At 41.9% G+C, this 27,474-nt stretch overlaps 1 protein-coding gene across 1 annotated transcript in view; it reads right to left on the bottom strand.

Moving 5' to 3' along the window:
* Positions 1-27,474, bottom strand: part of AK5 (adenylate kinase 5) — a 236,845-nt gene that overhangs the window by 111,108 nt on the left and 98,263 nt on the right. Inside the window, exons 7-8 of the mRNA XM_065874778.1 lie at positions 8,328-8,418; positions 280-356 (exon numbers count right to left, since the gene is read on the bottom strand). Coding sequence (XP_065730850.1) covers positions 280-356; positions 8,328-8,418 — 168 coding nt within the window. The remainder of the gene's footprint in view (positions 1-279; positions 357-8,327; positions 8,419-27,474) is intronic.

Raw genomic sequence — 27,474 nt, 5'->3', positions numbered from 1 at the left:
TTCTTGGCCAAGAGAACCTCATGTAACTTCACTTCTATCTCATCTAACTTTTGACCACAAATCTTTCCTCAATTAATTGCCACTTTGAATCTGTGGATAAGGGAGTGTTAAAGGGCCAGAGTTAATGTATAAAAGCTTTATGATTTATCATGGAATAGATTATTTTAGTTCTCTGTAAACATTTCACAGAATGATTTGTAATTCTAATTTTCATGAAACATTTATAAAGACTAAAATTAGAAACATTTAAATAGAGAAATATTTTTAGATTCTAAGTACCTGATCTTCGTAATCAGATCCTGTATCAGTGATCTCTCCAGTGTCCAACAGCATCGAAGGATCAAGGTCACTTGAACCTAAGATTAGGAAAACAAAGATTACCTGATGGAGGCCATCCGTGTACATTTCTGAGGCAAACAAATGCCCACCAAGTTTCCATATTGTCTTATTTACAAATATTTCCAGACTCTTCCCATCTGCCAGGCACTGTTTGGCCTGCAGATGGAAAATGCAGGTGTAACAGAGCAGGACCCTATGGGGCCTTCCCAGGACAGACCCCCTCCCCCATATCCTCTGCTTTAGCTCCTCTCTGAAGTACCTAGATAATAGTATCTGATACCCATTTCCTGCGTTGTTTTACAAAGGTTAAAACCACCACCAAATGGAAGAAATTAACTACATGACGATCATGAACACCTAGCTCCCAGATCTACTAGTGCCTAAGGATCGAGAATGTTAACCCCTGTGACACCGCCCAGTTACCTCACCATCAACCAATCAGAGAGCTGTGCACGAGCTGATCACATACCCTGGGACACCTCTCCCTCACCTGGCTTTTAAAAATAATTTGTTGAAACCCACAGAGAATTTGGGCTTTTTGAGCACTAGCTGTTCTGAACTCCCTGTTGGTCACCCTGCAATAAATGCTGCACTTTCCTTCACCACAACCCGGTGTCAGTAGACTGGTTTTACTGCATGTGGGGGAGTAGACCCAAGAACGGTTTGGTAACACAGATACCTAGACACTGTCTAGAAGACAATGATCTTGTGGAGGAGATGAATTTATCAACAGCAAGTTTCAGAAACCAAAAAGAAAGACTAATTCTGATTAGTAGTGGAGGAGATGATGGGGGTGGGATTCTTCACAAGGAAATAGTCGGTGAGTCTAAACTGTGAGGGTGAATACGGGTGGTCCAGGAAGAGAAGTGGTTTAAGGGTGTGCAATGGTGGCTGAGGAAGAAGGAACACCAGGAGCAAAGTACAGAGTGAGAGTAGAGCAAGGGGTTTCCAGGAAAAGAAGGGCTGAGTTTGCTCACTCCATGAGAACCTGAGAAGTTTTTCCTCTAGATTTTGGGTCACCTTAGTCCCTGAAGGTGAGAAAAATCAGATTAACTTAGTGTATTAATATAGAGTTTTTTCCCCCTAGGTACTACAGGTTACACTGAATCACCTTCCCATTAATCCCCAAGGCTCACACTTAAACCAGTAATTGTCTTAATGGGACTCATGAAGCACAATTGATTCATCGTCCTCATCAAATGACTCTTTCTTGCTGGGAAATATATATTACCTAACTAGCCAGAAAGACAGAATTCAGTGCTGTCCATAAAAAGCCAGGCACCCTGTGAAGAAACCAACCACTCCATGCTTCATTGTAAACTTGCCCTTGCCAAATAACTCTTGTTCAGAATATGCAATGAGTAATGTTTAATGAAGATGAATTTTCAAAACAATGTCAAGCATCTCACACACTTCTCAGATATGGACCTCTCCCAGAGATGCTGCTTCCATACTTTCTTCCAGAAAAGGAATCAAGGTGTGTCCCCACACAGCCTTTCGTCATTTCTACTCTTCTCATCATTACCCCTGCTGTTCACCAAATTGACTAAGTACTAAGCAGTAACACCATTGTTTACTGTGTTTGTAATTTAAAAAAAAATTTTTTTTAAGTACAGTAAAGACTTTCAAAATGGAGACACTTGACCCATCAAACCATTTTGGAAAAGTAACTAACTGTAGAGCTACCATGTATAGTTGCATAAATGTGTACTGCACAATTCTTGGTGATGCCCTCGGCAACACCAGTGTTAATGAGGTGCTTGTAGAATGGAGTTAGGAGGACTATTAATAAAGTGAGACTAGAGGGGTGATATGGAAACATTAATTTTATATATAATTTTTTAAGTAGAAGGATTATATACTTGTAATTTTTCTGTCTCTGTGCTTTAAGTATTTTTCAGATAAATACTTTTATTTATAAGATGTACCTTATAAATAAAAGGTGTACCTTAGGGCCAAACTACCTGATGTCTCAGAACCCAGCTGGAAGACCATTTTGCACTTATGTGTTGGGAGACAGTAAATATGTCAGAAGTAAAACATACATTTTTCCATTTTAAGATCATGGACATTTTTTTTTTAAACATCTTTATTGGGGTATAATTGCTTTACAATGGTGTGTTAGTTTCTGCTTTATAACAAAGTGAATCAGTTATACATATACATATGTTCCCATATGTCTTCCCTCTTGCGTCTCCCTCCCTCCCACTCTCCCTATCCCACCCCTCCAGGCTGTCACAAAGCACCGAGCTAATATCCCTGTGCCTTGCGGCTGCTTCCCCCTAGCTATCTACCTTACTACGTTTGTTAGTGTGTATATGTCCAGATCATGGACATTTTAGAATTTAATATTTCATAGAATCCTACCCTGTCACTTTAGAAAAGAGGAAAATGAGCTGTGGAGAAGTTAAGTAGCTTGGCCAAGGTCATGCAGAAAGTGACTGAGATCAAAGACAGAAGTCACTGCTTCCATTTCTAACATAACCTGCTGACTCCAAGTTGTAAGCAGGCAAAATCCAAATGCCTTTATAAACATGATCTTTCCTTACAGTGCTCTACAGGGGAGGACCTTGGAGGAGTGTGCTATCTCTTCTACATTCTGAGAAAATAGGAACAGTGAATGGCCGATGATGAAGTGGGTCACTGGGTGGCTGCGGAAAGGGAAGAATAGAAAGTGGAATAAAGAGGTGTCACTCCAGCCTGTGACAGTCAAGGTGGCTGCTATTGACAGCACCGTTAAAGGCAAAGCCAGTTTTAACTAGTTTTTGTTACTTCCACAATATGGATATTATTCACCATTGACTAGTGGTGATAGATACTCAAATGATACCCTCCCCTTAGGATTTAGAGTGATTCATGCGCAGTGAGCAACGTGATCTGAACACAGAGGCTCATTAAACATATAGCTGTTTCAGTTCCTGTGTCCTACTTATTTAATTAGAAACTGTTCTTTTGGTCGTTTTAATAAAGTACAATGTGAAGGACTCTTAGACAACCCAGTTAACAGAGATATTACACATTAATATTTGAAAATGGAAAAAGATTATTAGAAAACTATCTTCAGCGATGGTAGAATGAAGAGGTCTTTGTTTAAAAAGCAACTTCTGCTTATAAGGAAGAAGAGATTGGCTTTCCTAATAAAATGTTTTGAACAGAAATTTTATTGTATCATCAAGGGGTGGAATTTCTTGATGTGCTGTTGCTCTTGGCAACAGTACTAATAGATCATAGAAGGCATAGACAGAGGATGCCATTATCAGCTCAGATAATGATTGAATAGCTTTCATTCTCTTTTAGTATTGGTTGCTTGGTTTGCTGAAAATGGGACCTTTAATAACAGTCTAAGGCTTGACATACAAAATAGGGAGGTAAATATAACCATATGTACACATTTTTGCCATCTTTCATTGGATAATTTAACACATAAAACAACTGCAATGATCTTGTTACTCAAAGAAGACAGCAAAATTAGGACCTTTTGCAAAAGTGATGGTATGGCTTTCGTTTCCCTCTATTTTGAATTTCTTGATTTCTTTTCAGATTTAAAAGTATCCTTCCCATGGGAACATATGTATATGTATAACTGATTCACTTTGTTATAAAGCAGAAACTAACACACCATTGTAAAGCAATTATACCCCAATAAAGATGTTTAAAAAAAAAAAAAGTATCCTTCCCATAGATAACAGAGAAAGGTATGAGCTGAAATAGAACCCCACAGGGGGCACTCAGTATCACTAGTTTTAGACATTGAATGGTCTTCGGAAATATTTTCAGGTTGTTTCCTTAAACTTAAGTGGGACGATGACAAATTGGCTTCAGAGGTACAGGAAGGCTAACCATACTGCCTTCTGGGACACTGGTAAAGACTTGTTTCCTCCTAGTGGATCTTCGATCTGAAGTTTGAGGAAGGCTCTCCTCCCACTTGGAGTATCAGATAGAGGGAGACTCCTGCAAGGCGGGGTTTCCTGCACGGTGAAGGGAGTCTGCAGATAAAGCTCCTCTCACAGTTCTCCTGCCCCGTCTGAGGAAAGCGGTCTCTCCCTTCTCCTGTCTCTTCTGCTAAACCGTCAGCAGCTTTAGGTGGGGTTGTATTTCTTCTCTGAATCTAAGAACAAAACTTAGAAATTCTATGCATTCGATACATATATGCTGAATGACTGAAAAATGGATAAAAGGACAGTTACATTTCACTTTTGTGGATCTCAATCCTTTTTTTTTTTTTAGCATCTTTATTGGAGTATAATTGTGTTACAGTGGTGTGGATCTCAATCTTAATCATTCGTTCCATTCGCTCATTGAACATTAAATCCCTCCTAAGCACCTTAGGCATTAGGCACGGAGAATCCAGCCCTAATTCCAACAGGCTTGGAAGTGTTAGTAGCAGTTTGTGTTAGAATTCCTTTGAAGAAGGGCATTGTATTTCTTTGGAAAAAAAATATCCTGGCAGTATTTGGGACTAGAAGGAAGCTCCTCGAGGGAACTGGGTGTTGGGGGACTGTTCTGGGTGAGAAGAGAAGGGGGGATTTTCTTTTTTTTTTTTTTTTAGTTACTCCATGACAGCGGTGGGGGAAGGGAGGAAGAGAGGGAGAAGAGGGTAAAAGTCAACCTAGGAAAATGGGGAAAGGCTGTGCTGCATAAGATGTGGTCTCTCCCTGCGACCCCTCAAATCCTCAGCAAAGATACTAACCTATACTTAACCTTTTAAACTGGACAGCCGCATGCTTTATACACATAAGCCATTTACTCTTCACAACTGTCCTATGAGGTAGCGCTAATATTCTTTCCTTATAGATGGGGACACTGAAGCCCAGAGGCACTGAGTGATGTAGGCAGATGACTCTGCTAGAAGTATTACTGGAAGTTTCCATGGAGGAGGAAACACCACAGACAGGGTGCAGAGGTTCAGGGATGGCATTTTCTGGCCTGGAGGCAAGCAAATGCACACTCTGCTCTGGAGCCAAAGGAAATTTGGTGTGGCTGTGAGTTGATGAGCCCAGGTGAGTAGCCCAGCTGAGGTGGCCAGCTAGAAGAGAAAGGGCTAACGTGGCATCTCGCATGAGATTCATCCCGGATTTCAAACCAACGCTCACATATACTCTCTGTCCTCATGAAGTCTTGCACTCTTGTGAAGGAAATAGAGTTTTAACAAACAATCCTATACCTAATTATATAATCACAGTTGCGATGAATGCCCTGAAGGTAAAGGGCAGAGCGCTACACAGGGTTGTAGTCTGGGATGGGGTCTGAGAACGTTTCCTTGAGGAAATCACATTTAAACTGAGATACAAAGCAGGACCCGGCCAGATGAAGGACCGGATGAAGGAGTGACAGAGTAGAGGGATGCAAATGGAGATAGCTGGTTCCAAGTACTTTGTGCAAATGGCCAGAGGCCGGAAGGTACCTGAGGCATTCAGGTGCTGGAGGAAGCTGGTGTGAGGGAGGGGAGAGGTGACGCTCTGACGGGGACATGACCACTGCAGGAAAGCTAAGGATATTTTTGTCACGGTAAGAACCCTGGTGCTCAGCCTGCAGGAAAGTCATGGAAGGTTTTGCTTTGTTTTGGTTTTTGTCAAGGGGCTGCATTCTGGGAGGATCCCCATGGCAGCAACAGGATTCCTAACAGACGGACGGGCCGGGCCAGGAATGACAAAGGCTTCGATGAGTTCACTAGGGATAGTGAAGGAGGCCTGGACTCCCAAGGTGTCTCTGAGGAACGACGATCCATGATCGGTGTGAGGTGTGAGGGCAGGGACACTTTTGCCTGGCTCTCTTAAAAGAGAAAAACTGCGTGATCTCCCTTGCATGTGGAACCTAAAAAAGTCAAATACATAGAGGCAGAGAGTAGAATGGTGGTTGCCACAGACACGCAGGTGGGGGAAGTGGGGAGATTTTGACCAAAGGGTACGAAGTTGCAGTTACGTAGGAAGAATATGCCTAGAGATCCGATGCACAGCAAGGTGACGACGTTCATAATATGCATTGAATACTGGAAAATTGCTAAGACGCTCATTCATCAAACACGGAAGAATGGTAACTATATGAAGATGAAGTATGTTAATTAGCTGGGCTGTAGTAATCATTGCACAAATCAAATCATCGTGTAGTATATCTTAAACATCTACGATTTTTACGTAAAAAATTTAAAGGAATTGAAAGCTATTCACGTGGAGGTGATATGGGAGCAGCGGGGCAGCTGAGATACTGCAGAGAGAGGATTCAGGAGAAGGGAAGAGCCACGGGAGAAAACCTGGGGGCTGCCGTGTCACAGAGCAGAGGCCACGGACATGGCTTGTTTAATTGACTGAGTTTAATTGACCAACATTTACAAGCTGGGAGATTTCACCTGCTGGGGCAGGCTCACCAGGGCTGTTACAGATAGAACAAGTTTACTTTAAGGCTGGAGCAGAACCCAGTTTTCAGGGGTCTTGGAAGTGGAAGGGATCTAGGGGGAGTTGAGGCTGTGAGCACAGACCCCTCTGTTCGTAAGCTCGGAGTCGTAGAGAGGAAGGAGTGGTCTGGAAGCCTCTGCTATGGGCCAGGCACCGTGCACTCTACCAAGGGGACACGAAGAGGACAAAGACACAGTTTATTGAACTGCACACAAGCCAGCCCAGCTACATCACTATAGGACGAGGCTCCTTTGGAGCGATGCTACTTGAGAGCCATAAAGTGCTGGGAGTTCTAAAGAAGGGGCTGCTTAAATCTTCTCCTCTGCTCCACTGTTTGGAAACTGAGGGTATCTAGCCGATAGATATTTGTTATTAGAGGTCTAAATGAATGTTCTAAATGAAACATTAAAATAAAAGCACAGGTGTCAGCAGTTTTCAGAGCAGTGGTACTTCTGTTTATATGATCTTACATGCTTCTCAACAACACTCCCTCTTGCCCTGCAATAGGCCATCTTTCTGTAAATATCACTGGAAAATGAGGCAGGCGAGTTTACGTCAGCTGTCTGTGCTCTGCGGGTCTGTCCAGAAAGCTACTGCCTTTTAAAAAACTCTGTCTTTCTTCGAACCTACTTGCAGTGAGCTTCAAATACGGCTTCAAACTTTTAGGTGTTTAGCCTTTTTCTTTACAGCCCGGAACTTTTGGTCTTTATTCACTGAGGCCATAACTGAGAAGAAAGGTGAGGACTGAGAAAGATTTGAGAGTCATCCATGTAGAATTGATGGTTGAAACCAGGACGGACAAGGAGCTGACCCAGAGAAACAGTAAAAGAGAGTGAGAGAAGGGTCAAGGACAGAAATGTGAGTACCGCTTACTTAAAGGGGTAGGATTACCCTGCACGATTGTCCAACGTCAAACTTCTAGACATAGGAAGACAAGGGGCAGAGCCACAACAGGGGCTGTGGGTCGGGATGGGAGCAGCTATCACACCAAAGAGGAGACTTTTCCCAGGTGGCATAGGAGAGACAGGTATGAGTTAGGGAGTTCTGGAGAAACTGTAACTTTTATTGTTGCACAAATTGTGGGTTAGATCGTTTTAAAATTATAGTAACAGAGGTCCTTTGCTACACTGTGACTGCCTGCTAATTTGCACTTTCAATGACTGGAAGAAAGGCAGTAACTGTTAAGAGCCAGATGTATGGCTCTTTTCTATGTCGTTTTGTGCCTTTATTTTATTTTTTATTTTTTTGCGGTACGCAGGCCTCTCACCGTTGTGGCCCCTCCCGTCGCGGAGCACAGGCTCCGGACGCGCAGGCTCAGCAGCCATGGCTCATGGGCCCAGCCGCTCCGCTGCATGTGGGATCCTCCCGGACCGGGGCACGAACCCGCGTCCCCTGCATCGGCAGGCGGACTCCCAACCACTGCGCCACCAGGGAAACACAGTGCCTTTACTTTTAAACCAGAAGGTGTAAAGACCTGAGGACAACATCATGCTTACGACCTTACGGCAGTTTGTTGAGCTCCAACCTTACTACAAAGCCCTAGACGCTTGGCAGGGGATCAGGGTATACTGCAGCCCAAAGGACACAGTGACTTACCTGCTGCAGCCTCTTTGTTTGGAAATAACTTGCTGTCAACTGCCATGCTGATGTCATAGAACACCTCATCCTCGTCTCGGTCGGCATCAAACTGGGAGAAATCAGGACAGACAAGTTGGGAACGTGAGGATACATAAATTAATTCATTCCAAAATATAATGAACATGCATCACACAACTGTATCTCTAATGAAGCAGGACAACAGGAACTGAGTCTTTAATCAGATATTTAGAGGGTTTTTCAAGCCCGGACCTCATATCAAACAGAGAGGGGTGTTAGGGAGTAAGTGTACAGTCACTAATGGTTAAGAAAATTGTGTAGAATTTTCTTAATTTCTAAAACAAGCTTTGGAAAACCCCATAAATTGTGCTTTTCTGGCTCGTAGTTTTGGTTTGAAATCTTCCCCGCCGCTGCCTCCTTCATGAAAAAATATTTCTAAACAACATGGGGATAGATTTTCTAATTTATTGTTAAAAAAAGAAAAAAAGAGACCCCTCAAACCAAATTTTAGCTACTATACAAATACTATAGATGCTATTCTATAGGTATAGTCTACAGACACTATAGGTTTAGATGTAACAAAAATTATGGATTCAAATATTTTACCATTCTCTAAAATTTACAAAATTTTAAATATTAAAAATGTGGTTACATTTATAAATCCCCTATTTCCCAAGTTGTTCAGTGGTTTTTAAATATTTATTTATTTGGCTGTGCTGGGTCTTAGTTGCAGCACGTGGGATCTTCATTGCTGCGTGCGGGGTCTTTAGTTGCAGCATGTGAGATCTAGTTCCCTGACCAGGGATTGAACCGGGGCCCCCTGCACTGGGAGTGTGGAGTCTTAGTCACTGGACCACCAGGGAAGTCCCTCAGTGGTTTTTAGAAATACACTTTTGTCCCTTTGTTTTTTTAAAATAGGCTTACTGAGTTATAACTGATATACAATAAACTGCATATATTTAAAGTGTACAAAATGGTAAGCTTTGACATCTGTATACACCTGTGAAACCATCATAAAAATCAAAATAGTGAACATCTCCATCACCTCCCCCCAAAGTTTCCTTGTGCCCCTTGGGAATCCCCTCCTCCTGCCCCACCCCTCCATCAGGTAATCATTGATATGTTTTCTGTGACTAGAGATTACTTTGCATCTTCTAGAATTTCATGTAAAAGGAATTGTACAACATGAAATATTTTTGTCTGGATTCTTTCACTCTCCACAATTATTTTGAGATTCATCAAGTTTATTCCTTTTCATTGCTGAGTAGTATTCCATTGTATGGATATACTATTGATTCCATCCTGGGTATGTTTCATCTTGGACATTGTAGTTTTTATCCATAGATGTTTGATTTGAGTCTTTAAAAATATCTATGTCTCTATTTAAGGTTTTAAACACATGAAATACAAATATAACTTCTAATATCCTTTTCTGCTAATTCCTACAACTGAGTTGATTTTCATTGATTTCCCCCATTATTATGGGGGCATATTTTCCTGTTTCTTTGCACGCCTGGTAATTTTTTACTGGATGCCGGGCATTGACAATTTGACAATGTTGGATAGTAGGTGTTTTTGTATTTCTATATTCTTGAGTTTCATTCTGGAATGCAGTTTAGTTACTTGGAAACAACTTGATCCTTTCAGGTCTTGTGTTTAAGATTTGTTGGACTGGACCAGAGCAGTGTTTAGTTTAGGGTTAATTATTCCGCCCTGTTGAGGCAAGACACTTTGAAGTACTCTACCCATTTCCTTGTGAATTAAGGGATTTTCCAGTCTGGCTGTGGAAACAGGCACTCTTCTCAGGCTGGTGTGAGCCCCAGCTACTGTTCCTGCTGATCCTTTTGGGTGGTTTTTCCCTCAGCCTTGGGCAGTTTGCTCATATGCATGCCCTGATTAGTACTCTGCTGGATGCTGGAGGGGAACCCTCAGCAGATCTCCAGAGTTCTCTCTCTGTGCATCTCTGGTACTCTGTCCTCTGCAATCCAGCCACCTTGGGTCTCTTGCACTCTCAGCTCCATTTCCTCAACTCTTGGAGTCTACCCATTTCCACAAGGCTTCCTTCTCCCTGCACTGTAGCTGGAAAGTCTCCAGTAATAAGCTGGGGGCAATCACAGGGCCCATCACATTTATTTCCTTTCTCTCAGGGAATCACCTCATTGTCTGTTGTCCAGTGTCTTAAAATTGTTTTTTTTTTAAATATATATTTTCTGTTTATTTATTTTTGTTTGTTTCATGGGAGGGAAAATACAGTCTCTTTTATTCCATCTTGGGGTTTTTTTTTGTTTGTTTGTTTGTTTGTTTTCGGTATGCGGGCCTCTTACTGTTGTGGCCTCTCCCATTGCGGAGCACAGGCTCTGGATGCGCAGGCTCAGCGGCCATGGCTTACGGGCCCAGCCACTCCACGGCATGTGGGATCCTCCCAGACCGGGGCATGAACCCGCATCTCCTGCATCGGCAGGCGGACTCTCAACCACTGCGTCACCAGGGAAGTCCCCATCTTGGTTTTTAACCTTAATTACTATCTTGAAGATATTTGAAAAGATTTAAGTGATTTATTCCTTTATATTTTCCTACTGAAGTGCTTCATTATTTTTAGTGAGAGAAATTTAGAAGCCCAAATTAGAAAGTTATTACCTAATCTCCCCTTACACAGTTAAAGCTCATCGTATGGTGCTTTAAAGTACTTTCACTATGTCACATCAGCCCACGGGAAAGGTGAGGCAGATTGTCTTGTTTCTATTTTACAGGTGAGGAAATACCTACTCAGATATTATGACTTTCTCAAGTCAAACAGCTGACAAGCAGGAGAAGTAGGACTTGCACTTAGGATGACTGACACTTTCCATCCTATCAGGCTAAATGTGATCATCATAGTCAGACAAATATAGCCCTGCTGCTCAAATGAGTGTTAACAGCCCCCCTGTCTAAACGCAAGGGCGAGAAAAGCAGATTGTGGTTAGGGCAGATACGAGGGGACCACCAAGGCAAGATTAGTGCCACCTTAATGCACTGCTTCCCACACCCATAGACCATGGCTGTTTTTTTTCTTTCAAAATGTCTGTCAGCTATCATCAGTAACGGGTAAGTTCTACTAAGAGGGGGTTTGCTTTTATTTTTTTCTTGGGCTTTTGAAAGATGGGTGGCAGCATATAATTTTATAAATAAAAAAGCATAAGCTTATGTTTTAGCCGTAGTTCCCCAGAAAACAGAACATAAGGCAAAACTTATAGGTTAACACTTTATTGGGGGCGCGCGTATGCATGTAATCCCAGGGCAGTAAGTTTGAAAGAAAAAGGGAAGTGAGACAGAGAAGGAAGCAAAGCAAATGTAAGGTGGCATGTTACTGATCTGGTCCCCAGCTTCACAAAGTCACAGCTGGTCTCCAGAAAGGCTAAATGGAAGCAGTACATCTCAGAACAGTCTGAGAAGGGAGGTAGGGAGAGGCATTTATATGCTGTCTTTTCAGTTTCCTGCTTCCACTGGTCCAAGTTTTCCTTATGAAGAGTTAAGTCCCCTCACCTCTTGGTTGTGTTTCCTAGACCCCGGGGCAGCCCCTGGGAAGCCAGATCCCATGCCCCAGGGAGTGGCAAAGCATCTGGATCTAGAAGTGCTGGAAGGTGCCCAACCCCCTGCAGGTATGGTCTGGTTGGGCCTGGGAGCCATCTCTGCACAGGCTCCCACCAGGTTGGGGGGACGATGAAGCCCAGCCTTCATCCTTAAGAGGCTGGCTGGGTCTGTCAGCCACGTCGGAAGGCAGGGCATGGGTGGACAGCTCTCCATTCAACAAGTGACCAAGGCCCAGGGCACATGGGCCAAGTGAGTCAGGGGAAGCTTGTAAACCAGCTTAGGCAGCTTAAAACTCAACCAGAGCTTGATTTGAATTTCTGCTTTCCCTGTAGCAGCAGTCTGATCTTGAACAACTTATTTCCCTGTTCTTAGCATATATACAATGCGATTAATATTATTATTTTGTGGTACGCGGGCCTCTCACTGCTGTGGCCTCTCCCGTTGCAGAGCACAGGCTCCGGACGTGCAGGCTCAGTGGCCATGGCTCACGGGCCCCACCACTCCGCAGCTTGTGGGATCTTCCTGGACTGGGGCACGAACCTGTGTCCCCTGCATCGGCAGGCAGGCTCTCAACCACTGCGCCACCAGGGAAGCCCCATACAATGTGATTATTGTGAGGACTAAAGAGATGGTGTATTCAATACCCCAATACAGAGCCTGGCATAACTGCAGTCCTTCTTTTTCCTCCTTAAGGCTGAGGGAGTATGTTCTATAGACCTTTGATTGCTTCTGTACTTTGAACAAGGCGTGTGTATGCTACACACACACACACACATGCATACACTTATTTTTTTTTAAACTTGGGGATTGTGTAATAAGGAATACAACTGACTTTGAGATTTTCTAGGAGATATTCTATTCCCCAACTGATTTGAACAAGGATATGTTTAGCTCTGGCAGACTAAAGTACTTAATTGTCCAATCCAAAAGGCAAAATGCAAAAAGTAAAACATCATTCATGAAAGCATTCAACAAATATTTGCTGAGTATCTACTATGTCCTAGGTAGATTCTTCAACTGACCACTCTTAAGTGATTGGACTACGAACAAGGAGCCCCAAGGAAGGAAGATGACATCCACACAGCCAACTCAACTCTGGGATTATAGAGATGTTGTTGAAGCCCACTGACTCTTGCATCAGGACCACAGAAGTTAACCCCGTCTTCCTTATTTTCTGTAACATCCCACTTTGACAGCTCCAGGACTAGCATGGGACTCTTGTCTCTAGTTGTTTGGCAAATTATGTGGCATCCGGACCTTGGAGAGCATTCTGATTGGGTACTATCAGGACAACTGCCACTTAACGGACAAAGACCTTTACAAATTGGTAACATTCAGTGTTGGAGAGGTTGTGTGTATGGTGAGTGGAGAAGTGGCTTTTCAATCATCAGACTTTTTACTTACTGTTTTTGCACAAACCATACACATCCGTGGTTCTCAACCAGGAATAATTGTGTCCACCCCTCCCACCCCTGCCCCAATATTTGGCAATGCTGGTAGATATTTTTGGTTGTCACAACTGGAAGGGGGGAGGCTATTGTCTAGGGACGCTGCTAACTACCTTATAGTACACAGGACAGCCCTCTCACGACGGAGAATTATCCAGTCTAAAATGTCAATAGTGCTGAAGTTGAGAGACCCTCATCTACACCAAAGCATTCTGTTTTTGGGTTTCTAAATAGTGTTTTGAAACTCAAGTAGCAATGATCTCCTTTCTTTCCTTTCTCCCTCCCTCCCTCCCTCCCTCCCTCCCTCCCTCCCTCCCTCCCTCCCTTCCTCCCTTCCTCCCTTCCTTCTTTCCTTCCTTCCTTCCTTCCTTCTCTCTCTCTCTCTCTCTGATTTTGACCTGCAAGAACCCGTGCTGTAAACTTCAAAATACAGAGGATAGTAGAAGTGATAATACTGCAGGGGTAGCATAGGTATAGGGTGATGAAGGTTCTAGAAATAACAGTTTCTATAGATCTCGTGGGTCAGAAACAAGCTTTGGGGGCAGATGTAACTGTATGCCACTAGGCCAGATGGTGTCCGAGGTTGTTCCCAGCTCTGAAATTCTGTGACGTGGGCCCTTCATCTTTTTGATGATTGTTATTTAATATCTAGCAATCTTAACAAACCTCTTTTCTTAATCTGAGGGAAAGAACTCGCAGAGGACACGGTCTGCATGATTTGTTTTATGTCATTTAATGTAAGAGGGCTGGGGAGGTCAATTGGAAATTTCAAAATGAGATGCTTACCAAATTCCCCAGTTCACTCACAACATGTTTTAAGTTGAATAACAAATGTTGTAACAGCTTTCAAAATCATACAAAATATATCTAGATTAGGAAAGGAAATTATAGTAGATTGAGCAGAATTAGGCACCATCTGAGGAGAAAGCAACAATGACGGTTTGCAATTTTTTCTTTTTTTTTTTTTTTGCGGCTATGCGGGCCTCTCACTGCTGTAGCCTCTCCCGTTGCGGAGCACAGGCTCCGGATGCGCAGGCTCAGCGGCCATGGCTCACGGGCCCAGCCGCTCCGCGGCACGTGGGATCCTCCCGGACCGGGGTACAAACCCGCGTCCCCTGCATTTGCAGGCGGACTCTCAACCACTGCGCCACCAGGGAAGCACAACGGTTTGCAATTTTAATGGCAGAAATGAGCTCTGGTTTGTTTTCTTTTGGCTCTGATTTTCAGACTGCAAGAGGCTGCCCAGATCTTCTCCACAGAGACAAGGCATTCTGTATTCTTAGCTCTGCTAGCTGGGAATGTTAGGTGTATAAAATATCCTAAAAGGACTCAAAAGGGAGGATAACAGTTCAGTCTTTCTAGATTCCACTTTCATTAAACTTAGCTCTGTCTCCTGTATTTTCTCTGCTTCAACATTTGAAAAGGAAATAAATTGGCTCTGTTATTAGTATTGTCTCAGTTTTATATATCCCATAAGTATCCTTCTCTGAGCATCATACCAGCTTCTTCAACATTTTACTTCTCCCTGGTTTCCTGCAAGGGATTTCAATTAATTATGCTCTCTACCAGATGTTTTTCATCATTTGCTACTGGAGACCCTTCAACATGCAAAACACTGGCCCTTCAAATCTTTTCTTTTATATGTCTTGAGACTTCCTTCTAAAGAATTGATTGGTTGGTGTCCTCTTTACTGTCTTTTGTTTTCCTCCAACAAAAATTAGAGTTTGTACTAAAACAGTGATCATTAAAAAACCTGTGGTCCCGGGAGTGAAATCTGTAGTTATGAGCGATGGAGTAATCACAGTTTATATTATTCTGCAGAACTGCCTTTCTAAAGCTTCATAATTAAACACAAAACTTGAAGAGAAGAATCGAAGTAGATTTGGTTGGGGGTGGGGTGGGTAGGGACAACATTCTGTCTGGGAAAGCCAAATCATGTAGGTGGTGGAACCAGGATCTGAATCCAAATCTGTCTACATAGAACGGACAAGGCTGTTAGGATCAGGTCTCAGCTCCATGGGGCAGCCACAGATCTTAGCTGGGCTCTTGCAGAACAAACCAGAATTAAAGCCCTAAAGGAGAACTCTCAGGACAGACTGAAGCCAAGTCAAGCCAGGTCCAGATGCAATACACTCAAATATTCTTGATCTTGTTTTCCATTTTGAGGCCATAGTAGGTGATTTTATTTCTCTGTATAATATGTGTACCCTGCCAGATGGTTGTGTTTGTTGGCAGAAGAACCTCTCTGCAGGCTGGCCAGGAGCACCAGAAGAAGCAAGACAGGCAAAGCTGACCGCAAGAGGCAGAAGATGTCCCAACTCCAAATAGAGCTCTCTCGCGCGGACTTTAGCTTAAAGTTATCAATTTCACAGGGAAGCTGGCTACTGCTCCTCCATCCTGTTTGTCTACTGTTGACTCTAGTTGTACCTTCCGCAGTAGCCTTCTACAACTTAAACAACCCTGCCCTTTAGTTTGTTAAGAGGACTGAAGTCATCTAGCGTGGATTCTGTTTTTCTCCTCTCATTACCACTCAATCCTTCCTCAGTAATCAAAGAAAGAGTAGGCCTGCCCTCCTTCTAAGAGCCTCTCTGGGGTTGGAGAGTAGATTTATGGTCTGGGTCCATTTTCAGTCTAGCACTTCCTGTGGAAGCTGCTCTGGTTTTGCCCCAGGGGTTCCCTATCCCCCAGCACCTGAGGCACAGCCTTGGCTCAGCTGCTCCTCCTTACATCCCAGCCAGGACTTCAGCCCTGCCCCTGACTGGGCAGCAACATTCCAGACTCCTTTCCCAGAGCTCCTTACTCTGGGTTGTCTCATTAGGGGATGGTGGATCCAAAGCCAGACCGCCTGCAATAAGAGGGGAGAGACTAGGTCTCAGGACTTGCAGACGGTTGCTGGGAAGAGTCAAAGCATAAAGAATCCAAGTTGGTGGTGGAAACTGGGTCTGGAACAATTTTTGAGCTGAATGGTACGTGGCTACAGTAGCTATTTTTAATACTCTGCAGGCTAAAGTAGAGCCCTAGAGCAGACATCCTCAGACTGAGCAATGTCCAGATAATGAACCGATATCAAGTGCTCAATATTTTGCTCATGGATCTGTTGGCACTAGGAGAGGACAATTTTCAGGTTAAGTTGCTCCATGTGGCATCTTAAAAAAACGCCAAACTCCAGAAACAAGAGTAGAATGGTGGTTGCCCGGGCCTAAGGGGTGGAGGAAATGGGGAGATGTCAGTCAAAGGGTACACATTTCCATTATAAGATGAATAAATTCTGTGGATCCAATATTCAACATGGTGACTATAGTTAACAATACTGTATCATATACTAGAAAGTTGCTAAGAGAGTAGATCTTAAATGTTCTCACCACACACACACATACACACACACACACACACACACACACACACACACACTGTAATCATGTGAGGTGATGGGTGTGTTGACAACCTTATCATGGGAATCATTTCACAACATATATGTGTATCAAATCATCTCACTGTATATCTGAAACTTATACAATGTAATATGTCAATTATATCTCAAGCTGGAAAAAAAAGTGAAGTAAAATTAAGTTGCCACAGAAAGCATATATATAAAGGGCATAGATATCCTTTTTAGTCTTTTTGGCCTTGCCTCGAGGCTTGTGGCCTCAGTTCCCTGACCGGGAATTGAACCTGGGCTCTTGTCAGTGAAACCACGGAAGCCTAACCACTAGGCCAGGGAACTCATTTTGATTTTGGTCGTACCGCGTGGCCTGCAGAATCTTAGTTCCCCAACCAGAGATCGAAACTGTAATTAGTCTAATGGAGGTGTAGCTGAAAAAAATCCCTATTTTAGTACATGTGAACGGATTTAATATATTTTAAAGATGATACTACTAAATGATGCGTTGTTTCTCACTCGGAAGTTAATTAAAGAAATAGATCTGCAGCCCAGCAAATAGGTTGATACAGTGGATTTTGTCAGATAAGAAAAGTCTTAGAATGTGTCTTAGGATCAGGATGGATCTACAAGATGCAATTCAACTCAGTAAAGATTTATCAAGCACCTACTTTATCCTAGGTATGCGCTGGGTAGTGAAAATACATGAAAAGAGGATTAAATCGTGTAAGCTTTTCTGTAATTATTAAGGCACAAACAAGGATTAAAATACTTTGAAAAGATTTGATAAAGAAAGGTTACAGGAAGAAAATGGAGGAAAATAGGCAAGATATACTCACTGTAGACAAGAATCACATCACGTGGTTCCTATATTTTCTCTACTGCATCTAGCAGGGTGCTGAGCCCAGCAGTTAGACAACAAATACTTGTCAGACTCAGTTAACCAGAAAATTCAATTAATTAAAATACCCTTTCCCTTCCTATTTTCTCTTTTTTCCCTCTCGTCCCAGCAGTCCAGCAATTTGAGACTTTATAAAACTACAAGGTGGCGGCATAAAGATTTAAACCTCTGCCAAGAAATCGTGCAAACTAGAACTAGTTAAGAGCCTCAGAAGTCAAATTTCAGCCTCCTGTGACATTTGGTACCTTTCATAATTACAGGCTCCATTCTCTCTAGCGCTCAAGTGTCTCCTCTGTAGAGCCCTAAGTGGTACCCTGGAAGCCTGAAAAAACCACCTGCTGCCAAAGCACCAGATGTCTGACTAGGGATTAACTTAGGCCTTGGGAAGATCAGGCTCATTCTTTCTTTTACCAATTTTTTTCCTTTCCTTTTTTTTTTTCCCAGTTGAGATGCTTCATTCTTTTATTTTTAAAAATATCTCACCAGCGGTGTTGACTTTAACAACCCTAGCCAAATGTGGCCAGTTCATAATTACATGGGAGATTTAGTGGAGATCAAGTGGAATCAAAGAGATCAGCTCAGAAAACGAAAAGCAAAGGGAAATGTATCTTGCAATGTCAACACGGGACCTTAGGATGAAACATGTTGCTTACAAGCAGAAAAAGAGTTAGGATTTTAAATCAAATTCCTTTTTAGTTAGTACACACTTTCTATGTTACCAGTACTGAGAGATTGTCTCTCTATACAAATTTCTTTAGGATGGCAAAATTTCTTTAACACTGATGAAAACAGATTTTATTGGAGTAGCCAGCAATTGTTCTGGATAATAAAATAGCTCTTAGAAGAATCATGCTAATGTTTCCCCTTGTTGGATATATGGACAAGAAGTATTATAAGTATGACTTTGGGGACATTTAATTTAATTCAGTCAAATATGGCAGTGCCTTTGCCCTCATGGCGTTTAAGGTCTATGTTGAGAAACTGATAAGTAAATCATTAATAACAGTTCTGTGCAAGAAGGGCCTTGATGGGGTGTCCTGGGGGTTGGGACTGTACAGGTGGGCAGTGTGGGGTTAGGGGAGGGTCAGAGAAGGTTTCCTGGAGAAGCTGATCCGTGAGTCAAAGTCTGAATAAGTGAGACTAAGTGAAGTGAAGAAAGGAAGGGAAGGGCATTTCTTTCAGTGACAAGGAATAAAGGTATGAAAGCCACAGTTTCTTTGAAGAAAATGAAGGTGACTTTGCCTTAAAATTTTGGGATTCACCTTCTGAGAAGGGATTGGGTGGTGATGCACCTTCTTGCTTCCTGAAGTTATTTGACGGCTTTCTTGGGGTTTTTGATCTGGTAGCTGCTTCCTCTACAAGAAATCCCTGGGCATGTGCATGTACTAACTGTGTGCTGGGCTGTGTCCACAGGAAGGTGGCAGATGAGTTCATGGGCATAACAATAGTTACCATTTATTAAGCATTTTCTATCTGCCAGGCAATAGGTGAAGCACTTTGTAAACATCTCAGTAACACCCAGAACAACCCGAGGTGTCACTCTCCCAAGGAAATAGTTAGCTCAGAAGGGTAATACTTATTTAAGGTCAAACTGGTGAAGAACAGGGTTTGGGTATGAGCCCAGGTGTGTCTTACTTCTGTCTTACCATACTACACATGTGCTCTTAAGAATTAAGCTACTAAAAAAAAAAAAAAAAGAACTAAGCTACTCTGCTCTGTGAAGAATAAATCCTATGCAGTTAGTTATCCCACATTCATTTCTTTTTTTTTTTTTTAATTGGAGTGTAGTTGCTTTACAATGTTGTGTTAGTTTCTGCTGTACAACGAAGTGAATCAGCTGTATGTATACATATATCCCCTCCCTCTGGGACCTCCCTCCCTCCCACCTCCCACCCCCCATCCCACCCATCTAGGTCACCACAGAGCACTGAGCTGAGCTCCCTGTGCTATACAGCAGGTTCCCACTAGCTATCAATTTTCTACATGGTAGTGTGTATACGTCTTTTTCCCCTGTATTTTTAGTTTTAAGGTCATTTCCAATTTCAGAGCCATTTAAACAACCATCCTCACTTTTTCCTTTATGCACTAACCCCAGGTTTAGTACTTTGTGATAATGTGGTTAGTACCAAGTTCCCAAAAAATCAATCTGGTCTTTGTTTCAGAGTAATTAACTTATTAACAAGATGGCTATGGTTTGATGGTAAAAAGTAATTTAAAAAAAAGAATGGATGATTATTTAACAATTTAATAGCCATTGGGCCCTTTGGATAATTCAGCTATTTTGTTCCAAGTTTTAGGAAAAATATGAATGAAGCAAGAAAGAAAAATAAAATTATGAGAATGGAAATCAGATTTATAATAATAGGATTTATATTTAGGTCCAGGGACAGAGGAGAGGAATTAATGTGCAAATGGATAAAAAATCCCTATAAATTCTTCTGATGCTGATTTTATGTGGTTTTAGCTGACTCAACTAAAAGTATGGTTACTTTTCACATTCCTCTGCTAAAGTCATTAGACCTTTGACTAGAAGCAACATGTAGAAAAAGAGATTACTTGTCATCCATAAACAATATCTATATTTTATTTGTTGAATTTTGAAGTGGGTCATCTAGAAATTCCATTGGCCACATCACTCAACCAATCTTGCTCTCAGCAAATTCAAATCATGTGTAGCCCTGGGTTGATTCTGTTGGGTAAGTATGGTATTGATAGATCTTTCAGGCAGTAGCTGAGGTGGGTGGCTAGAGAGGATGAAGATGAGTGAAAAAGGGGATAGAGATGCAGAATATGCTTCTATCTCATCCCATGGAAACTTGTCCATGTGTGTCCTGCTTCACCTTCTCCATCACTTTTGTTTGTTTGTTTGAGGCTAATTTTTTTTTTTTTTCGGTACGCGGGCCTCTCACTGTTGTGGCCTCTTCCGTTGCGGAGCACAGGCTCCGGACGTGCAGGCTCAGCGGCCATGGCTCACGGGCCCAGCTGCTTCATGGCATGTGGGATCTTCCCGGACCGGGGCACGAACCCGTGTCTCCTGCATCGGCAGGCGGACTCTCAACCACTGCGCCACCAGGGAAGCCCCGAGGCTAATTTTTGTTTAATTATTCCTTTTTTTCATTTTCAGATACACTTGAGACCCTAGAAGAAATCCTGTCTAGCCTCCCATAGATATCAGCAATGAGAGATTCTGTTCTATGCAGGTGTGACTTCCCTCAAAGATGAAATGAGCATAGCCTCTGAAAAGTGATTAGCCTCTGTGCTGTCTCCAGCCAAGTCTCCTTCTCTTTATGATTTATCTCTGCCATCGTGGACATGGTGAACTTCCTCCTAAGGGGGCTGGGAAGTGGTAAGCTTACCTAAGGTATAAAAGGTGCATAGTATTTGCAAAGCAACAGATTTCTCCAAAATTTTATAGACAGCATTCCACGTGGTACACATGGGACGTGCGAGTGGAGACCAAAGCCAATGAGAATCTGTTAAGAGCCTCAGGACAAAAAAGCTGAGCCTGAGAAAACCAAAACTAATGTCAATTTCAAATGCAACCTTCAGGCTCATAGAATAAGGCAGCTTTGATTACACAAAGCAAAGGCAAATATACCAGCTTTTACAAAATGATGTAGTGACTTTGTAGGATATTTAGGAAATTTATCACATCCTGCAAGACCTCTTGCAAGCTATTGGAAGGTTCTCATAGATGGTTTTCATTTACTCAACAAATATTTGAGTACCTAACATGTGCTGTGGGTATGGTATGCAAAGATGTTTTACTCCAGTATCACATAGTAGAATAAAGAAGACTGCGTTTTCGCCTGTTATGAATGTCCTCTCCATTAAAGGTAAGTGAGAAAATGGCACTATTGAGTGTGTGGAAACTTTGATTAATTTATTCATTAAAAACACATCTTGTGCACCTACTATATGCCATGCATTGGAGGTTCAGTGCTTGGTAAAATAATACTCTTGCCCTTGAAGAATTCATAGTCCAGTGAGGGGACATTCACTTGAACCCTAACATTAGTATAGAATAAAGGCAGTCACGGAGCTATAGAGAAATGTACATGGGAGATCAGAGGAGAAAGGAGAATTAATTGGTCTCAGAGAGGAAAGGGGGATTAAGAAGGATGTGTGGATAGATGGGATTTGAGGATTAGAAAAAGTGTCAGAGGAGATGAAGGCATATGAGTCCCAAATATTTAGGACCCATAAATATTCTCGTCTGGGTTTGTGGCTGCCCCAGATCTAATAAAGATATTCTTCTTTATCTGACAACAATTTAGGAATCAGAAAACACGCAGCCAGATCTACACAATTCTTTATCTGTTTGGAGAATTAGGTTTCTCAATAATGTCAATAATAATTCATTGTTTTGCTTTGGCCACAGGTGACCCTCAAGGGAAATGATGAGGTGTAGAGAAAGACTCTTAAGCTAGATGACCTGGATTCAAATCCTAGTCCTACCATTGCTAGTTGTGTGACTTTGTGATTCTCTAAGCCTCTTTCCTCATCCATAGAAAGGTGATAGCCATAGTGCCTACATCACATGGTTGTGGACTGCTAAAAGGGTTAAGTAAAATAATCCATTATTGGGCTTCCCTGGTGGCGCAGTGGTTGAGAGTCTGCCTGCCGATGCAGGGGACGCGGGTTCGTGCCCCGGTCCGGGAGGATCCCACATGCCGCGGAGCGGCTGGACCCGTGAGCCATGGCCGCTGAGCCTGCGCGTCCGGAGCCTGTGCTCCGCAACGGGAGAGGCCACAACAGTGAGAGGCCCGCGTACCGCAAAAAAAAAAAAAAAAAAAAAAAATCCATTATTACTGTAGAGCTTGGCACATAGTAAATCTCAAAAAGCGTTACCTATTACTATACTAGGGAGTAGCAAATGGTTGTCTGTGTAGAATCACATTTCCTGGAAGCATTTAAAATGGGATAAATTCTTTTAAGTCCAAAATGATTTACATCTCTTTCTGACAACTTCTTAGTTCTCATAATTGCTTCTGCTTTTTAAAAATCTCCCTGGTTGTAAATCAACTATAAGCCTATAAAAATTTTTAAAAATCAATAAAAATCTCCCTGGCTTACATTTATTGTATAAATATCATTATAACATTGATAAAGGAAATAAAAGCCACAACAGCAACAAATCACCCTAATCTGTGCCTCACTTTCACTTTTCCACAATCTTTTTTTGGACCAAACGTTCTGTAAGTGAATAAATGAATAAATAAATGAACTGTGATCTCAACAGTTCTGTCTCAAAAAGAAGTATAAGGTATCATAAAAATCATGCCCTAAGAACTAGGCTACATTTCTGTGTTTACCCCAAAAGCTGGGAATAACTGTAATATAAAATGATTTCCTGAATTTTAAAATATTTAAAAAGAAGTCCCATCACTATTTCCTGGTAGGAAAGGCAACAATGGAAGATTGAGGGCAAAGTGATAAATCTGGAATGAGAAACTACAGCAATGACGTTAATACTAGCACCAAAACAGGTTTCCACGGAGTATAAAAAACAGTCCTTTGGCCACTAAAAGGCCATTTCCTTTTGGCATAAAATCATGACCTACTTAGCGGTCTTGTCAGGAGAGTGAGAATCATGATGAGTGTGCAGGTTCAGGTTCTGCGTTTCCGTGGTCGCAATGAACCCAGCTGGACGACAACTGGGGGGGTTAACCATAATCCCCTGAGCACACACTGAAGAGAAGGCAATACGAGTTCTCTATTTAAAATTCAGATACATTTTTTTTTTTTTTTGCGGTACGCGTGCGTCTCACTGTTGTGGCCTCTCCCGTTGTGGAGCACAGGCTCCGGACGCGCAGGCTCAGCGGCCATGGCTCACGGGCCCAGCCGCTCCGCGGCATGTGGGATCTTCCCGGACCGGGGCACGAACCCGTGTCCCCTGCATCGGCAGGCGGACTCTCAACCACTGCGCCACCAGGGAAGCCCCAGATACATAATTTTTAAAGATTTGTAAGTAGCCAGATACTTGTCTCACTTTAAGATAATATTAGTATTCATTTAAAATGTATTATTTTAAGTTTTTCAACATGTCAGGTGAATTACAGAGGGATGTGGCTTAAACTTTAAGTGGCTTAGCTTATAAACAGCACAGAGCAAACTAGTAATTACCCTGAAGAAGAGCAAAGCCACTCATTAGAACGGCCCCAAATGTGTTTGAGGATTTCCTCCATAAGATTCATGAGAGTTTAAGTCTGGAAACTTGCTCCTTGGAGGAATACTGAAAAATCATTAACATCCATTTTAATCTCATGCCGTCTAATAGTATTCATGGTATATTTTTAACTGCAGCCAGGCCTAAACATAAACAACCAATTTAGAAAGTATAATTAAATATGTGCTTATTCAGTGGTTAATCTATCACATAGCAGAGACAAAAAGACTGGGAATCTTCTAGATATTTCAACCACTCTGCATGTTCCAAGGATTCTAGAATTTCTTATTTTATTCAAGCACCACCTTGGAGTTGATATGCCTGGCCTTTTAGAAGGAGGGAGGTGCAGCTGGTAGTTCCATCTTTTACAAAGAAAACGAAGCCACTCTGTGAAGCTATAAATGACCCAGGGTCAGTGGTTATCAACATTTGTTTTACTCTATTCCACCTTCCTCATTTCTGAGCATTTGGTACAATGAAGAGGTTAAGAGTGTGAGCGCTGATATCACACCAGCTATGTGACTCTGGAAAACACATCATCTCAGTTTCTGCAGGTGTAAAAGGGGGGTAATAACAGTTCCTACCTCACAAAAATAATCCATGCATAGTGTCTGCACATGGCAAATGTTTTATAAATGCTAGTTATTATTATTATTATCTATTTTTTATTACCTGGTTTTCGGTGTCTTTTCTGTAGCATTTATCCATTTATTTACCCACCCATTAGCTATTAATTGAGCACCTGCTATGGACAGACACTGGGCCACATCAATAGCCTGAGGATGTTTTTATTTGAAGAAGGTCCTGAGAGAGACAAATATATATACCAGGTTGGTAAACCCTTCCCCAGCTGCTGAGAGTATTGGCTGCTAACAGCTCATCCCCAGACCCTTTCCTGGAGGACTGCTCTTGGCTGACGGGTGCTGCCTGGAAGCAGCCCCCTATCCCCTGGGCCATCTCTGTGCAATCCTCTGTACGGAGCTGCTGGTGAGATCAGGCTGAGTTTGGACTGCTCCTGAAATTTTTAATTTGTATCTGCCTTCTTTCCCTGCCTTCTCCTGTTCCCCTCACTCAATGACAGGTGTATTCTGAGAGCAATCCCTCAACAGACCCTCTCAGAAGCTCTGCTGCTGCAGAGTAGAACCCAAGACAAAACATGCCCATGTACTATTCATATACAAATTTTGATAATGCAGCTTTCAAATAAATATACCAATAATGATTAACCATAAATTTCTAGAACTTCTTTAAAATACACAGATAAAAATAATCTATTGTTCTTCTAAAGCGATTGAACATGTACTTTTAAAGTATTCTTTAATTTAAGGCTTCACTCTGCCTTTTTTTAATCTTAGTTTTCTTAGAATTTCCTCACTTTTAAACTAAGAAATCATGCTGTAAAATGGATATAAAGTAAATAGAACAAAAATCTTATTTATGAATTTTTAAAAAACATTTTGGGGTTTGTTTTTTATTTCTTACATTCTTTCAAAACTGGAATAAAGGGCTTCTTTTCTGGATGGGTTGGTGATTTTGATCATCTCTCTGGTTCAGTGTTTATTCCCATTGATATTTTTTCTTTTACTCTTTATGAGTGATCTGGGTTTGTCATTCTGTGTAGAAGTTGGTTGTTAGCTTCACAAATTCTGGGCTCTACACGCTCACCTAAGTGTCCAGTGTTACAGTTTTACCAACTGTTTAATGACAGTGGTAATGAGCCACCCAAGACACATACAGCAGTCTGGCAAAATACAAGTTTCACAAAGTGAAACGTGCTCTGGTCAAAACTTTCACATCTCTGTTTTATAAACTACGACAGATAATGAGGTTATGAATAATTATAGATGAGTGCGTGGTCTAGGCATTTCATCCTATTGGAGATCACGTTATATCAAAGAGGTTTTTTGTGAAGCTAAGCATAACTGATTGTGACTGGGTATGATATTCAGACAGGAGCAGAATGCGCTTCTTAATATTCTGCAAGTGTCCTTTCAAACAGCTATCTTTTATAACTGGTGATCCTTCCCCAAACCACAGAATCACAGGGTTATATCAGACATCGAGTGTCCAGCTGAGGCTCAATTCTCACTCGAATTCACAAAGACCCATGTTTGAGGTCTGCCTGCCATATAAATCATCCTGTTTTAAAAAAGAAGTTTAGAGGAACTGTGGTTTCAAAATAATGACAATTGTTAAAATAGTAATAATTTGCAATTATTTTACCTCCCCAATTTCACATTAATCACTTTATCCATTTCTTTAAAAAGGTAAAATTGTATTCATTTCCTCTATCTTCCTCTTTTCTATAGTCTTCTCCCTTCTCACTGTGTCCTCCAGTCACTTTTCTGTACTTTACTTACATAATTCAGCATTTCTGCTGCACCAGGCAATCTCTGTGCTCCAGATGATGCCACTTTTTCTCTTTTCTTCTTTCGTATCAGTGAGGCCCAGAAATTCTTCCTGTGGTAGCCATAGATTCATCCGATTTCTTTCCCAGCATTTGGAACAAGAATTTGCAAATATCTTTCCCACATGTTTCAAAGTTGAACATTACCATTCCTTCCCCATCTCCGCCATTTTCTTCTCTCAGGAGGATGTGGTCTTGACTTTTACCAATATTGCATCACATCAAAATAATTCTACAGTGTCCCGCTGGACATCAGAAAATCATCCCTAGGCTATCTAGCTTAAATACATGGCAGGCCTCCAAATACAGTCCATTGCAACTCAGGCTTTGGTTTAGTCAAAGAAGTCAGTTACTGTAATCAATGCCATAAGCTTTACACATCCTTAATTATGCTATTCGGTTATCACTGAGCCTTCTATTTTCCAGGCAGGATAGTTCTCATTCCCCGAACTAGATCCTCTTCCTTCCAGTCCTCCAGTTCATCTCTACTTTCTGCCACATTCTCTGATCTTCTGAATTTGCTTCCTTAATCTGTGGTCTGGGACTCAGCCTGTCTATTGAAACAGCAACTCTTCTGGTCACCCCATCAAAAACGTCTTGCTACTTGGCCATTCTCCTTTAGGCCAAGAGGAGAAAGCTCGAGGCTCGGATCAATCTTCTTCTTCTTTTTATTAAAATAGATCTCATCCTTCCCACACTTTGTTTTCAGTAATGCATGAGTTCTCTTAAGTGTCAGGTGTTATGTAGCTGACAAGATTTAAAAGTATTTCTCCCACATTTCATTCTAAATTATCACAGTTTCCCATACATGAGGAATGCTTACTGTGAAAAAAGAAAGGTAAGATGCAGAATATTCTACATGGATTTTGGGTTATTCTGAGACAATAAAGATTTGGCAGCAAAGGCTGTACCTGAATGCTGAGAACAGCTTACAGAGAGAGAAAGAGAGAGGGAATGAACAAGAGAGCAAATGATAGGGGTGGTGATCACCCAGAAGAGAATACACAGTTTAATTTTCTCCCTAAATGTAGCATATAACAGGGACAGGGCATCTCTGATTCACTTTTCCTCCCCTTTAACGACAACCACCTGCTAATCTAGTAGCTTGACTTATGCCGTAAAATACAGACATCACCACGGAGATCTTTGAGGCTGGTCTGAAGAGGCAACGAATGCCCAACCCTTATGATAGTCTGTGGGCAGAGTTATGGAAGATGAAAAACGTCATGAAGTGGAATAAGGGATTCAAACCTTGGGCTTGTTAAGGCCCCAT

Source organism: Phocoena phocoena, chromosome 1 (assembly GCF_963924675.1).
Source record: "Phocoena phocoena chromosome 1, mPhoPho1.1, whole genome shotgun sequence".
NCBI classification, from domain to species: Eukaryota; Metazoa; Chordata; class Mammalia; order Artiodactyla; family Phocoenidae; genus Phocoena; species Phocoena phocoena.
Note: the sequence above shows the minus strand (reverse complement) of the source record. Positions and strands in the feature narration are given on the sequence as shown.